We start from the raw sequence: 12378 nt of genomic DNA on the forward strand, positions 1-12378 counted from the left end.
GGATTTATTGGTTTTTGGTATTTTGGCCACAGCTCTGAACTGATTGGCAAACTGCAGTCTAGATCTCTCTCTTCTTCCCCCCTCTTTCTGTTAAGGGTATGTGTGTGTGTACCCCTATGAATGTATGTGATCGAAGCACTGCTATATTTAACAAAAGTCTGTTCATGGATTTATAGCTTGGCCTTTAAAATATGTCTTGGTCTGGCACTGGGACCAAGGTATTAGTCTGGAAACTAACTTTTTTTTTTGTAATGCAACCTGTTGAGAGAAAGAGCAGTTTGGCCTTCATGGAAGTCTAAAAGTTAGACGCTTCCCATTTTTTGTGTGCTCCTATGCTGTAGCTCAGGAAACCTTCTTAAAGTAAGCTTGTGTAGGTCCAGAACATAGATAAGGCCTGTGTGATAGTTTAAAAACAAAACTAACAACAACCCATTTCTTTAACATAGCCAAGATATTGAGATTTGAACAGCTACTGCTCATCCCTGTACAAAATTTCTCAATATCGGAAAGTCCATATAATCATATTAAAGGGATACCAGCCAGGTCAAATTCAGCCCAGAATATATGTTTTGTTAAAAACAAGCTTTTATCAACTGAAACGCCAATGGAAATGTTTCTGTGATTTATATGTATTTCCAATTGAAACAGATTTCTCTTTTCAATAAGTTTACACTGCCATGTTGCATCTGCATCCCAAATGGTACCCCATCACACTTCTGCATGAGATCCTGACACTGAAATCAGATATAAAAACAGACTGATCGCATAGAAAAGTGAAAAATGGTAGTCTGCTTTTCATTGTCCAAGCTATCTGAAAGGCAAAAAGGAAACAAAGAGCATGAATATTGAAAAGTAAATAAGAGGTTTAAAAATTTAATTTTTCATGCAGCCCTATAGGGTGCTATTAGAATCCTCAGTAAGGAGACATATCTCTCTGGATGGATGGACTATTTTCTTTAGTAATATTATTATATATCTATATATCTATAAAAACACAGAGACACATAAATTTTAACCTGACTGTGTCTCTAACATTGTAACTCATCATTTAAGGGCAGCAGTAGCTGAAGAATTTGTGGGCTCCAACGTTGTGTGTCCCCTCTGCCCCCAAATAACCATGTTGCAATGTGCAGTGTTCAAAGAGAGTAATTTGCGGGGAGGAGGAGCATGTAGGGAAATGCGGCCTTTATAAGAGTGTATCTTTCCCTGGTAAGGTGTATTCACGATATATTCACCATGACGGACTGTGGTACATTTGAAAGACCATACATGTATTGCCTAATCAGAAATATCTGAATGAACTGGTGGTAAGAGTCATTCATCCCTGGCTGGGATGAGAGTGATGAACTCTGTCCAAAGCAGGGAAATACCATCACCCTTCCCCTTCAAATTGTCTGCTGCCGGTAGCCTCATGCTGTGTCATGATATTGCAATGATTACAATCCCAATCCTGCATCAGGATTCACTAATGCAAATTCTGTGTGGGTGCAGAGATCTAAACTAGCAGATCCCAGTGCAGAATCAGGGCCTTGGGGGGATATGACTTTGAATCACTACATGATAGCTCTGCCCTGTGCTGTTGTGACACAGAATTGCCACTTATTAAGGTAATGTTGCAATGTGTAAAAAACAGCTTAGCGTATCATGACATAAGCTCCGCATTGGCAAGACTGCTGCTATATACATGACAGGGAAGATCAGGCTGCTCAAGTCCAAACATTGGCCTTCCGTGTCACTAGTATTTATTGCAAGTATTTTAACACCAGCCCTGTGTCAAAAGCCACCTTTTCAAAAAACAGTGACTAACTACAAAGTGACGCAGTAAAACATAAGAAAACTTTTCAGTAAATAATATGCATTGTAAACATTAAATACAAATATTTACATAATGAAGGGCTTGATCCTGCAAGCCCTCCCTAAGGAAATCTCTGATCAACTCCACTGGCAGTCCCATGCATGGGGAGGAGGGGGAGGCTTATAGGATTGGCGCTAACTGAAACAGGTCCCAAGAAGCAGTAAGAGTCCAGGATATCATCATTCTTTTCAATACAAATTTACAAAATAAATTATAACTATCCATTCAGAAAAAGAAAAAGAAAAACATTTTTAAAATTGGGTGAACACATAGTTATAAGATAGCCCATCATTGTCCCTAAAGAGATAGCACATTAGTATATACTTATACTTCCAGTCCTACGGTTCTATAATTCTATATGAAAGATGACAGTAGCTATTAATGCTAATTGTTAAATGTAAAACAAAAAAAAATTGCCTTCAAATAGACACAAGGGATTGAAGTCAGTGAGTAAAATTCATTTCAGTCCAAAAATTTCACTCATTGATGTTAGTTACTGCATGGATCTACAAGCAGAATTGGTTCCTAAGATTCTGACTTAAAATGATATTGTCAAAGTATTTTTCAGTACTTAGAGTATTTGTTTAATTAACTTGCTTCTGATAATCCTTGAAAGCTCAAAACTGATATGTTACTCATTGCCAACATTTTGTTTTTTCCAGAGTACAAACACTCTGGTTTGTTACTGTAGGTTCTCTGGCATAGACTAAAAATAAATAATAGCATTTTGTCTCAGGACAAAAACACAAACCACAAAACCGCAGACTTACAAATTGATGCAAGAAAGAATAGGTCAAGGTTTTGAAGCATACAATGTCACTTTAACTATGCTAAAGCAAGACATCTCAGAATTATAGCTAAAACTATATTTCTATATTACATCCCATTGTGCCTATGCATTGTCGGGTCTCAAAAGACAGTGTGATCTTACATAGCATTGGTTCTGCAATATTTAGGCATAGCATGGAATGAATAAATGGCAGTTTTAGTTTTAACTCTGATGGACTGATTTTGATCCTGGCTTTCATTTTTGAGGCACAGTTTTGGAGATACAAATGCAGGCTCAGATTTTCAAATGTGACTATTAATTTGGGGTACCTTGATTTTGGACAGCTCAACTTGAGAAACCAGGAGCCTGATTTTCAAGGTATTGACCACCCACAAGTCTAGTCAAAGTCAGTGGGAGGTTCAGGTACTCAATGCCTCTGAAAATAAAGCTCAAGGCTTCTTACTTAAGTTGGGCACCCAAAAACCAAAGCACCTAAAAATAGTGGATTTTGGAAATGTTGGCCTCAAATCTCTGATTTTCAGGCACAACTAGACAGTCGTAAATATGGCCCGACACTGCAAACACTTACACATATGCATAACTTGACGCACAGGAGTAGTCCCATTGACTTCAATAGGACTACGCACCTATGTAAAGTTAAGCATGTGCATAAGTGAGCCTGTATTTGGACAAAAATATGCCAGTAGAAAAGGGTTTTAAAACGCTGAATTTTCTTTCTTTGATATTTAAGTAAGATACTTAACAATATCTGAATATATTTTTTGTGGTTTTTATGTACTCACGTGTATGGATACATATATGTCTATTTGCACAGATCAATACTGTATGCATACACACCCACCCACAAACATACATCCTTATTTGCACACATTCAAAATTCTTTAAATACAATGCCCCAGATCAGTAATCATTGAGATATGGCACCACGTTCTTCCAGGATTATTGAGTTATAGAAAAAGAAAACAGTAACTTACATATACTGTATATGGAAAAAGAAGAGAACTTCTGGACATTACACTCAAAGCTTAAAACACACATCATGCTACCAATTTTCCAATTAGGAATTAGAATATTGGAATGAGTCTGGTATAAATATGATAAACAAGGGCAGCTTTTATAAGAGTATGTTTTAAATAATAAATATGTGAATCATTTGAAATTTAAATTAGTACCAAGTTACAGTGAGCAAAAAGTTCTTTCCCAAACAGATCACTCCTGGGACCCTTTCTTCTTGTGTTCAAGTTCCTGCAGGCGGTCCTCACGGCATTGAGCGTGCTGAGTTCCCACTTTGTGGGCTGTCTCCGTGGCCGCAATGTCAATCTGTGCATATTTGGTTGATCCGCCCCCTGAAAAAAACAAAAAAACAAATACAACTGTACTGTTGACTATAATATCGTACATTTCTGGGGAAGGCTGGTCCAGAGGTTAATGCACCACCCTGGACTGTGGAAGGCCTGGGTTCAATTCTTGTCCACCACAGACTTCCTCTGTGATGTTGGGAAGTCACTTAGAAACACATTTTCAAAAGGATTTAGATGTCGCTTGACGGAGGGGAGCAATGCCTCACCACAGACAGACAGCCACCTAGTGGAATTTTCAATCCTGAGTTGGGTGACGCCATGTAATCTAAGCTGCCTGTAGCTGTCTCCTGTGCATGGAGACAGCTAAGCCCCTAAGAAAGGGATTTTTCAGAGCCAACAAGCTGAGTCGGGAGCCGCCTCAGCTAGCCAAAAGTGAAATGGCAGGGAGAGAAGAGGGGCTGTGGCACTTTGGGACTTCACCCAGACCACCCAGGCCTGCCCTGTAACCATGTGCTGTGCAGTTTTGGCTCAGTTCCTTGACACCAGCAGCCTGTTCACATCACAGTTGCCTCCCCCTGGCTTCCACCAGCCTGGTTGCAGGGCAACACCAACAGCCCTTCCAGTCCCACATCTCCCCAAAACCATCTCCCCCACAGTGTCCAACCCCTCTCACTGGATACTCACAGAAGTTATTAGGTTTACTGCCTCCAAAGAGACAGAACCCACACCAGCCTGTTAGTTTAGCTGAGGACTTCACCCTTCAGTTTAACACACAGCACTGAGATGGTTTTATAATAAAACAAGAATAAGTTTATTATTAACTAACAGATATTTAAGTGATAATATGTAAGAATCGACGACAAACATGGTTAGAAATAAAACAAAAACAAACAAAACATGATTTCTGGTGACAAACTTAATTTCAACCAGGGTGGATTTGATTTAAATCAAATTTATTTAAATAATGATTTAAATCACTAGTCAGGAAGACTAGATTTAACCATGGATTTCTACATAAAAGTGCATTCTTCACAACTCAGATATAGATGTAGGTTTCATTTTTAGAAGGTACACTCTATACATTTTTAAGTGATTTATTTTGAAAACTTTTCAGATTAGTTTTACAGCTATATCAGAAAATGAATGATTGTTTGGTTATTTCATTCACCAAAGGTAATCGAAGCAGATATTTATGAAGTCATTGGGAGGTGAACTATCTCCAATTCAACAGGTTAATCATTAATATTTGGAGGATTTTCTTGCTATGCTGTATTAGGAGGAGAACATCACCAGACAGACATTTAAATTGTTTTATTTAACTAAAACAACAACGTTATGTATTCTGGTTTTTTTTCTTCAACAGCAAACATATAATATTTTAACAAAACAAGCATATGAATTTTTTCAATTTAGTTAAACATTAAACATAAAATCAGGTTTGTTTTGGTTAAAACTGTTTTTAACTAAAATAGTTAAATGAAATATTTTTAAAAACAAAAATTAAATCGACTATGTCAGCCAGGTCAACATGAGAAACTTTAAATATTGGCTTCTGCAGCTAACTCAGTTGACTTCACCTTCATTTTCCTATTTGTTCATAATCTGGAAAAGAAAAACAAGCTTTCCTGCTTTTTCAGGTCTGAAACAATTTCTAAATTTGGAATGAATTAGTCCAAAGGAAGAAAATATTCTTTCTACACTGGCAGAAGAAGCTACTGCTGTTAAAAGTGAGATTATCACTTCAACAGTCTCTGAATCCAAGTGACTTCCAAGCTTAAGTGACTTCCACCTGTTCACTGGTGTGACTTTCTTTAAAACTTCATCAGCAAACATATATTTCTTGAATGGTTCACCCTTAGATCTGAAGTTTATTATAGTTGGCATTATGGAGGGATGATTGCTGGATGTCCATGTCATAGCCAACTCCTCTTCTTCAGTTGTTACAGTTTGACCCTGGTACCGAGTATTGAGAATATTTGCAAGAAAATGAGCTGGAGACAGTGCTTGTCCCATTTGTTTTTTTAATGTTTGTAATTTAACTCTGTCATTGCATACTTCTCTTTTTAAGATCTCACTCAGTTCCTTCTAAATTTCAACAGCGTCAGCAATAAAATAGCTATTTCCCTGCATTTTGTTCAAGGCTACAGAAATAAGCTTCAGGGTACTCAGCATGTGTTTGACATTTCTCTTAAGCCCAATGTTGAGAACTTTGGCTGTGACAGTGCCATCTATTTTTTCACGATTTTGTTCACAAACTGTCATCAGATTAGACCAGTTCTTGATATAGTGCTCAAAACAGTCCACTACTGAGTTCCATCACACGTCTTGTGGTAGAGTTAGCTTGGTTCCTCCCACTTTTTTCAGCGCAGCTGCTGCAAAGGGGTTGTTACGGAAGTATTTTGCAATTTCAACATTAGCCTTTATTTCTGGAACACTGAAATCTTTGGCTAGGAGGTGCATCAAATGAACACTGCAACCGTATGATATTAGCTTGGGACTCTCTTCATTCTCTTCTAAATAATTTCTTCTCATCTTGGATACATCTGCAGCATTGTCTGTGACCAAGCTGCATACTAGACGTTTGAATTGTTTTTCACAGTTTATTATAGCTTTTATTGCTACTTGTAAGTATTCTGCTGTGTGTGCATTTCCTGATGTATCAGTTGTTTCTGTAAGACATTCCCTTCTTCTGTTGCAACACAAGCACATACAACAGGATCATTGTGGACATTGCTCTACCCATCAAGACTCAGGTTAACACTTTCACCCTCTAGACCTTTTGCACACTGCTCAAATTCTCTTTCATACACTTTATCTAGCAATTTGCCTGCGACACCTGCTCTGTTGGGGGAACTGTATCCTGGTCTTAATGACTGAATCATATTAATAAAGTGTGGGTTCTCAAACATATGGAAAGGAGAGTTTGTTGCATAAACAAACCGGGCAAACTTATCTATGGTTGTTTCTGGACGATGGAGATTTTTTTTTTTTTTTTTTGGTACACGTGATATTCTGTGGCTATGTGACATATATAATGTGAATGAAACACTATCATTGGCAGATAACTCTGAAACTATAGAAAATGATGGTGATCTTGAAGGTGGATAGTCTTCAGAATCCTGTATGTTGAGGATGGATTCTCCTAAACAAAATAAGTCAATGCAGTTATTTAATTATTATTACCATATTGCTCATTTAGTATTACTCATTGCATTCACTGACACTCAGTACTACTTCAAAGGTGAAATTGTAAAAGGAAGATCTGCCTATTTCAGCTATTTATTTTTTATCACAACTGCATCTAAAATGATAGTACCATAGAGTAACAACTATATTTTTTGCTCAAACATGAGAATTCAAGAATAGTCTAGAAGGAAGACAGGCAGTCCTTAAGAAAGAAGTATGAAATAAAAGTTTACCAACCTGAAGATCCTGCATGTTCAGACATGTTCCTTTCATCATCTTCAACGCAGCTTCCTCAATAATGTTGTTTCATTCAGGCGACCAGGCTTTGCATTTCTTTGTTGCACTGTTTGCATTTTGCACGCATGACTGTCTTACCCACAGGTAGAGGAACTTCATTAAAATATTCCCAAACTGGGTCTCTTGTATGGCCTGCTGCCATTATAGGTTTTCCCTTCTAGTGAGAGAATGGTATGGTAGATCTCAAATCAATGAAGGCTACACTCAGAAAGACCTCAAGACTTCTGGAATATGCTGCTCAAACAGTTTCACTTTTGTTTCTACTGCCTGTTCTACTCCCTTCTCACATTTCTCTCCAGACTTCTTCTCCTTGTCCAGATCTATTCCTCCCCCAACAATCTTCTATTCATTGAACTTTTTGAAACTTTGCACTTTTAGAGAGAGGTAAGGGATTGACTCTGTGTACACAAATTTGCAGAGGGACAATAGGGTTGAGGTCTGTTATTTCTCACCTCTATATCTTATTTATTTATTCAAAAACATTTTTGCTGTTAACAAGCATTTTATCTCTGGAGACACAAATCCACAGTTTGAGAACTGAAAAACTAAGCATCTCTGATGGTATCTTCTGGACTGAGCACTGAGTCCCATTGGATAGATATAAAAATTAACCTAAATCATCTACACTGAAGCCCCTGGAACCCCATAAGATTGGGTCCCTAATTCATGAGCTATTGGAACTCATTTACAAGACTTTTCTTAAACATTACATGAATATATTGTCTCATACTATAGAATTAGAATTTATAATCCCTATTCCATGTTGAGATATGTTTGAGCTATAATATATCTTAATTAAAACTATCTTTACATAGGTTTTTTCCTCAAAAAGCATTTTATCAAAAAAATCCGATTTAAATTTTTTTAAAAAATCAGATTTTTTTTTAAATCTTTGATTTTTATTCACCCTGATTTCAACCAGTGACAATCTTTGTCTATGTAGATTTCTCACCTATAGTCAGTTCCAGCTGGATCCAAGAAGATCCACTTTTCATCAGCTCAAACGGCACTGCTCCCCCTTTGGCCCCTAGGTGATGGATGCCAAAATGGCATTGTGTTTCTGCTTATATTTTCCAAAATCTATTGTGTCTGTTTCAAGAGCAGGGGCGGCTTGCTGCGGGTGCAGGCTCCATCCCGCATCATGATCATTAAGTGGTTTTCCCCCCACCACTAGTTTAGTTTGATGGCTTTGTTTACCTTATATGTAGATGTACTTTTCATTGTCCCCTGAGGTATTACCTGGCTCAGTTTACCCTGGAGACACAGGAAAAGAGGCAAAACAACATTCCTTTGTCTAGGACAGGCTAGGCTTATTCCCTGTTTGCAAAACACCTTTAAAGAATGTATTTCCAGCACATATCTTTTAATTGTTTATGCACCACCCATACATACATCACGCAATAATCTTAATGACCAGAGTGTTACCGGTTTGCATACGATACTTTACCTGACACCTTTTAGATACAGATTATGACAACACTGTTGGAGCAATGAGTGTGTCAGGCCTGTTGTGAGTTATGGAATGGTGTGTCCTTCGCCAGCTGGCATGGAGCAGCTCCCTGACTCACAGGGACTTAGATGGCTAAGTAAGCAGAGAGCAAGAACAGCTGTATAGTCTCGTGGTTAGGGCACTCATCTGGGAGGAACGACACCAGGTTCCAGTCCCTGATTCAATTAATATTTTATTTATACAAAGCTGAACAGCATCAACAGGAGAGATTGAGAAGGAGCCACTTCTGAATACCCAACAGCCTGGTGGTTAGGGAACTTACATGAGAGGTAGGAGACCCATCTTTAAGCCACTGCTCTAAATCAGACAGAGTGGGGATTTGGACCTGGGTCTCCCACATCCCAGGTGAGTGCTCTAGCATTGGGCACAAGTGGGAGTCACCTCCTCTTTGTTTATTTCCAAGAAAGGGTTGATCTGACTTTAGGCACCTAACTTCAGGAGAGCGCTCATAGTTGAGAGTCCCAAGTGGAGAAAGACACCTCCCGGAGTTAGGTTTTTAACTAGCTTTTTGGGGTGGGGCTTTAGGCAATGCCCCTCTCCTCAGCATTTCTTACTGGCTACTTTAGGCAGCTCCCCACTCAGAGTGCTGGCTTCCATGAATCCCATTCTTAAGCACTGAACTCCCCATTCATTGTAAATGGAGCCTGGGCACATAACTCAGGGCTGAGTTATCCACTGTGTGGCAGGGTAGTTAAATGATGGAAAGCCAGATCCTGATTTCAATGGGAGTTAAATACCTTTGAGGATTTGGGCCTAAGTCCTTTTGTAGATCTAGACCTCTGTGCCTCATTTCCCCATCCCCAAATGGCAGTAATAGCACCTCACAGTGGTGTTGTGAAGACAACTACATTAATGATTGTGAGGTGCTCAGATACTACACAGTGATAGGGCCCAGATTAGTACCTTAGATAGGCATGGAGAAACAGTGGTAACACTTAAAAGTTATAAACTTGTTTAATCAAAACTAGATTTAAAACTCACATACCCAAAATTGCTTAAAATGTCAATACTTGAAGATCTTATAGGGAAAATTGTCAGTCCTGAGTACAAGGAATTACATGCAAAATTCTCACTGGAATTTATCTGAATGGGGAATTACTCTTCCAAATCTCCATGTATGATGTTTATGATTTATTCTCAGGTGCCAAAGAGTTAATGCTGCAAGGGGCTAAGTAGCCAGAGCCAGATTAAGGTATATGGTCCTCTGATCTAGCAAAGCACTTAAGCACATGCTTACTTTTAAGCATGTGAGTAATCCCACTGGTCAATGGGACTATACATGTGCTTAAAATTAAGCACATACTCAAGTGCTTTCCTGGAGATTAGAATTGGTAAAAGTACAGAGAAAGGCAACAAAAATTATTAGGGGTATGGAAGAACTTCCACATGAGAAGTGATTAAACTGACTGGGTCTGTTTAGCTTAGAAAAGAGACAACTGAGGTTATAAAATCATGAATGGTGTGGAGAAAATAAATAGAGAAGTGTTATTTACCCTTTCACCTAATACAATAACCAGGGGTCACATAATGAAATAAATAGGCAGCAGGTTTAAAACAAACATAAGGAAGTGTTTCTTCACACAACGCACAATCAACCTGTGGAACTCATTGCCAGGGGATGCTATGAAGGCAAAAAGTATAACTGGGTTCAAAAAAGAATGAGGTAAGTTCATGGAGGATAGGTCCATCAACAGCTATTAGCCAAGATGGTCAGGGATGGAGCCCCATGTTCTGGGTGTCCCTAAATATTGCCAGAAGCTGGGACTGGATGACAGGGGATGGATCACTCAATAAATTGCCAAGTTCTGTTCATTCCCTCTGAAACATCTGGCACAGGCCACTGTCAGAAGACAGGATACTGTGCAAGATGGACCATTTGTCTGACCTAGTATGGGTATTCTTATGGATCATACCAGAGTATTCAGAATCTTCCAGGAGCAAGACCTAGAAGTCCATGCCTAGGGCCCCAGTTCCGGGAGTCATGAAATTATATCAGGTTCTTACCTTTTGTTATTTAAAAAGGCAAGTCTCTAAACCTCATAGACATGAAGAAAGCCTTGAAACTATGAACCAAGTACAGGCAATTAAATCATATCTGCCTGAGACTGCAGACAGCCTGAAACATTTGCTCTGAAAGGGCTGAAGTCCCATTCATCTTAATGGCACCCTAATGCCAATACCCACTACTCTGGGAGGCCCTACCAACATCACTGCAGCAAAGGAATCTGTGCGTGGCAGGAGAGGAGTGCAGTGGACCCTGAGCTACCTAAATTAGACCAGGACAGTGCTAGATACCAGAGCAGCCCAGAATCAGGTAGGCACAAAAGCTTAGTAGGGCCTTTTTGGGGCTTGCATCTCTGAGAAGCAGCAACACCAGTTTCTAGACGAAGGACGGTGGAGGCTCTGTGCGGCCTGGTTTGGCACGTTGAGGAGGTATTCCTGAGAGGTTTAGCTTTTTTCTTTTTTATTAATTTTATGCGTGTGGCTTTTTTGCCTGCCAGAGACATCTAAATCCATAAGTGATGAGCCCCTGCAGCCCTACGGAGCTGCAGGTTCTCATGTTTCAGTGCATCTGAAAATAAGGCTACTTTTATGTAGGTGCCTAAATATGGGCTTAGTTGGTTAACTTTATACACCTACGTTTGAAAAATGTGGCTTAGGCTCTCTGGCCCAGATCCACAAAGGTATTTAGCTGCTAATTTCCATTTAAATCAATGGTGGTTAATACCTTTGTGGATCTGGGCCTATGTGACTCACTTTCCACATCTGTATAATGGAGAGGATAACACTGACCTAACCCCCAGAGGGCTTTTGACAATTGTGTGCTATATAAGACCTAAAAATTAAATAAAAGGCAAGGGCTGGAGACATAGCAGCCTCCAGAGCCCCAGCTTAGCAGGACACGTGTCCCTAATAAAATGTTTCTAAATGTTGACAATTGCGGGCAGACCCTAACACAAGCAGCTGGCGGCCATGAGTACAGGACCTCCCTCTGGATGCACACACAGTTTACATTTGTTAGCGTTTAGTAGTAGTAGTAATGGCCCACTTAAAGGCCCTTACCTCTTATGCCTGTGCTAGGTTCTTGAAGCTCCAGTTCCATGTAGTGGAGCTGTTTCTTCGATGTAGGACTGACAGGAATATTAACATAGGTTGTTGTCTCACTATGGGGTCGATCAGATACAGGTAGATCTGTTGAATAACCTACTGCCCCTCCTAAAAAAATTAACATACAATTATGACTGAAGTTCATAACTACTAATAATCCATTTAATAAGAGCAAACATTTCCTTCAAATGTTCTATAAGGAAATGCTCAGCAGAAAAAAGACACAACGGGTCTTCACCCTAAAGAATTAGTGTATGTAACTGTGGACCTGATAGGTTGGGGCTGAGGAGAATCTTGAACCGTTCATATATATGTTGTGTTGGAAGATTGG

The 12378-nt window shown here is 39.2% G+C and overlaps 1 protein-coding gene across 1 annotated transcript in view; it reads right to left on the reverse strand.

The window, feature by feature from the left end:
• Nucleotides 1-3800: 3800 nt before the first annotated feature.
• Nucleotides 3801-12378, reverse strand: part of DOK7 (docking protein 7) — a 92476-nt gene continuing 83898 nt past the window's right edge. Inside the window, exons 10-11 of the mRNA XM_029910680.1 lie at nucleotides 12003-12155; nucleotides 3801-3991 (exon numbers count right to left, since the gene is read on the reverse strand). Of these exons, the coding sequence (XP_029766540.1) occupies nucleotides 3855-3991; nucleotides 12003-12155 (290 nt within the window). The 3' untranslated portion in view covers nucleotides 3801-3854. The remainder of the gene's footprint in view (nucleotides 3992-12002; nucleotides 12156-12378) is intronic.

Source organism: Terrapene carolina, unplaced genomic scaffold, assembly GCF_002925995.2.
Source record: "Terrapene carolina triunguis isolate 2854851 unplaced genomic scaffold, T_m_triunguis-2.0 Scaffold66, whole genome shotgun sequence".
In the NCBI taxonomy this organism is placed as follows: domain Eukaryota; kingdom Metazoa; phylum Chordata; order Testudines; family Emydidae; genus Terrapene; species Terrapene triunguis.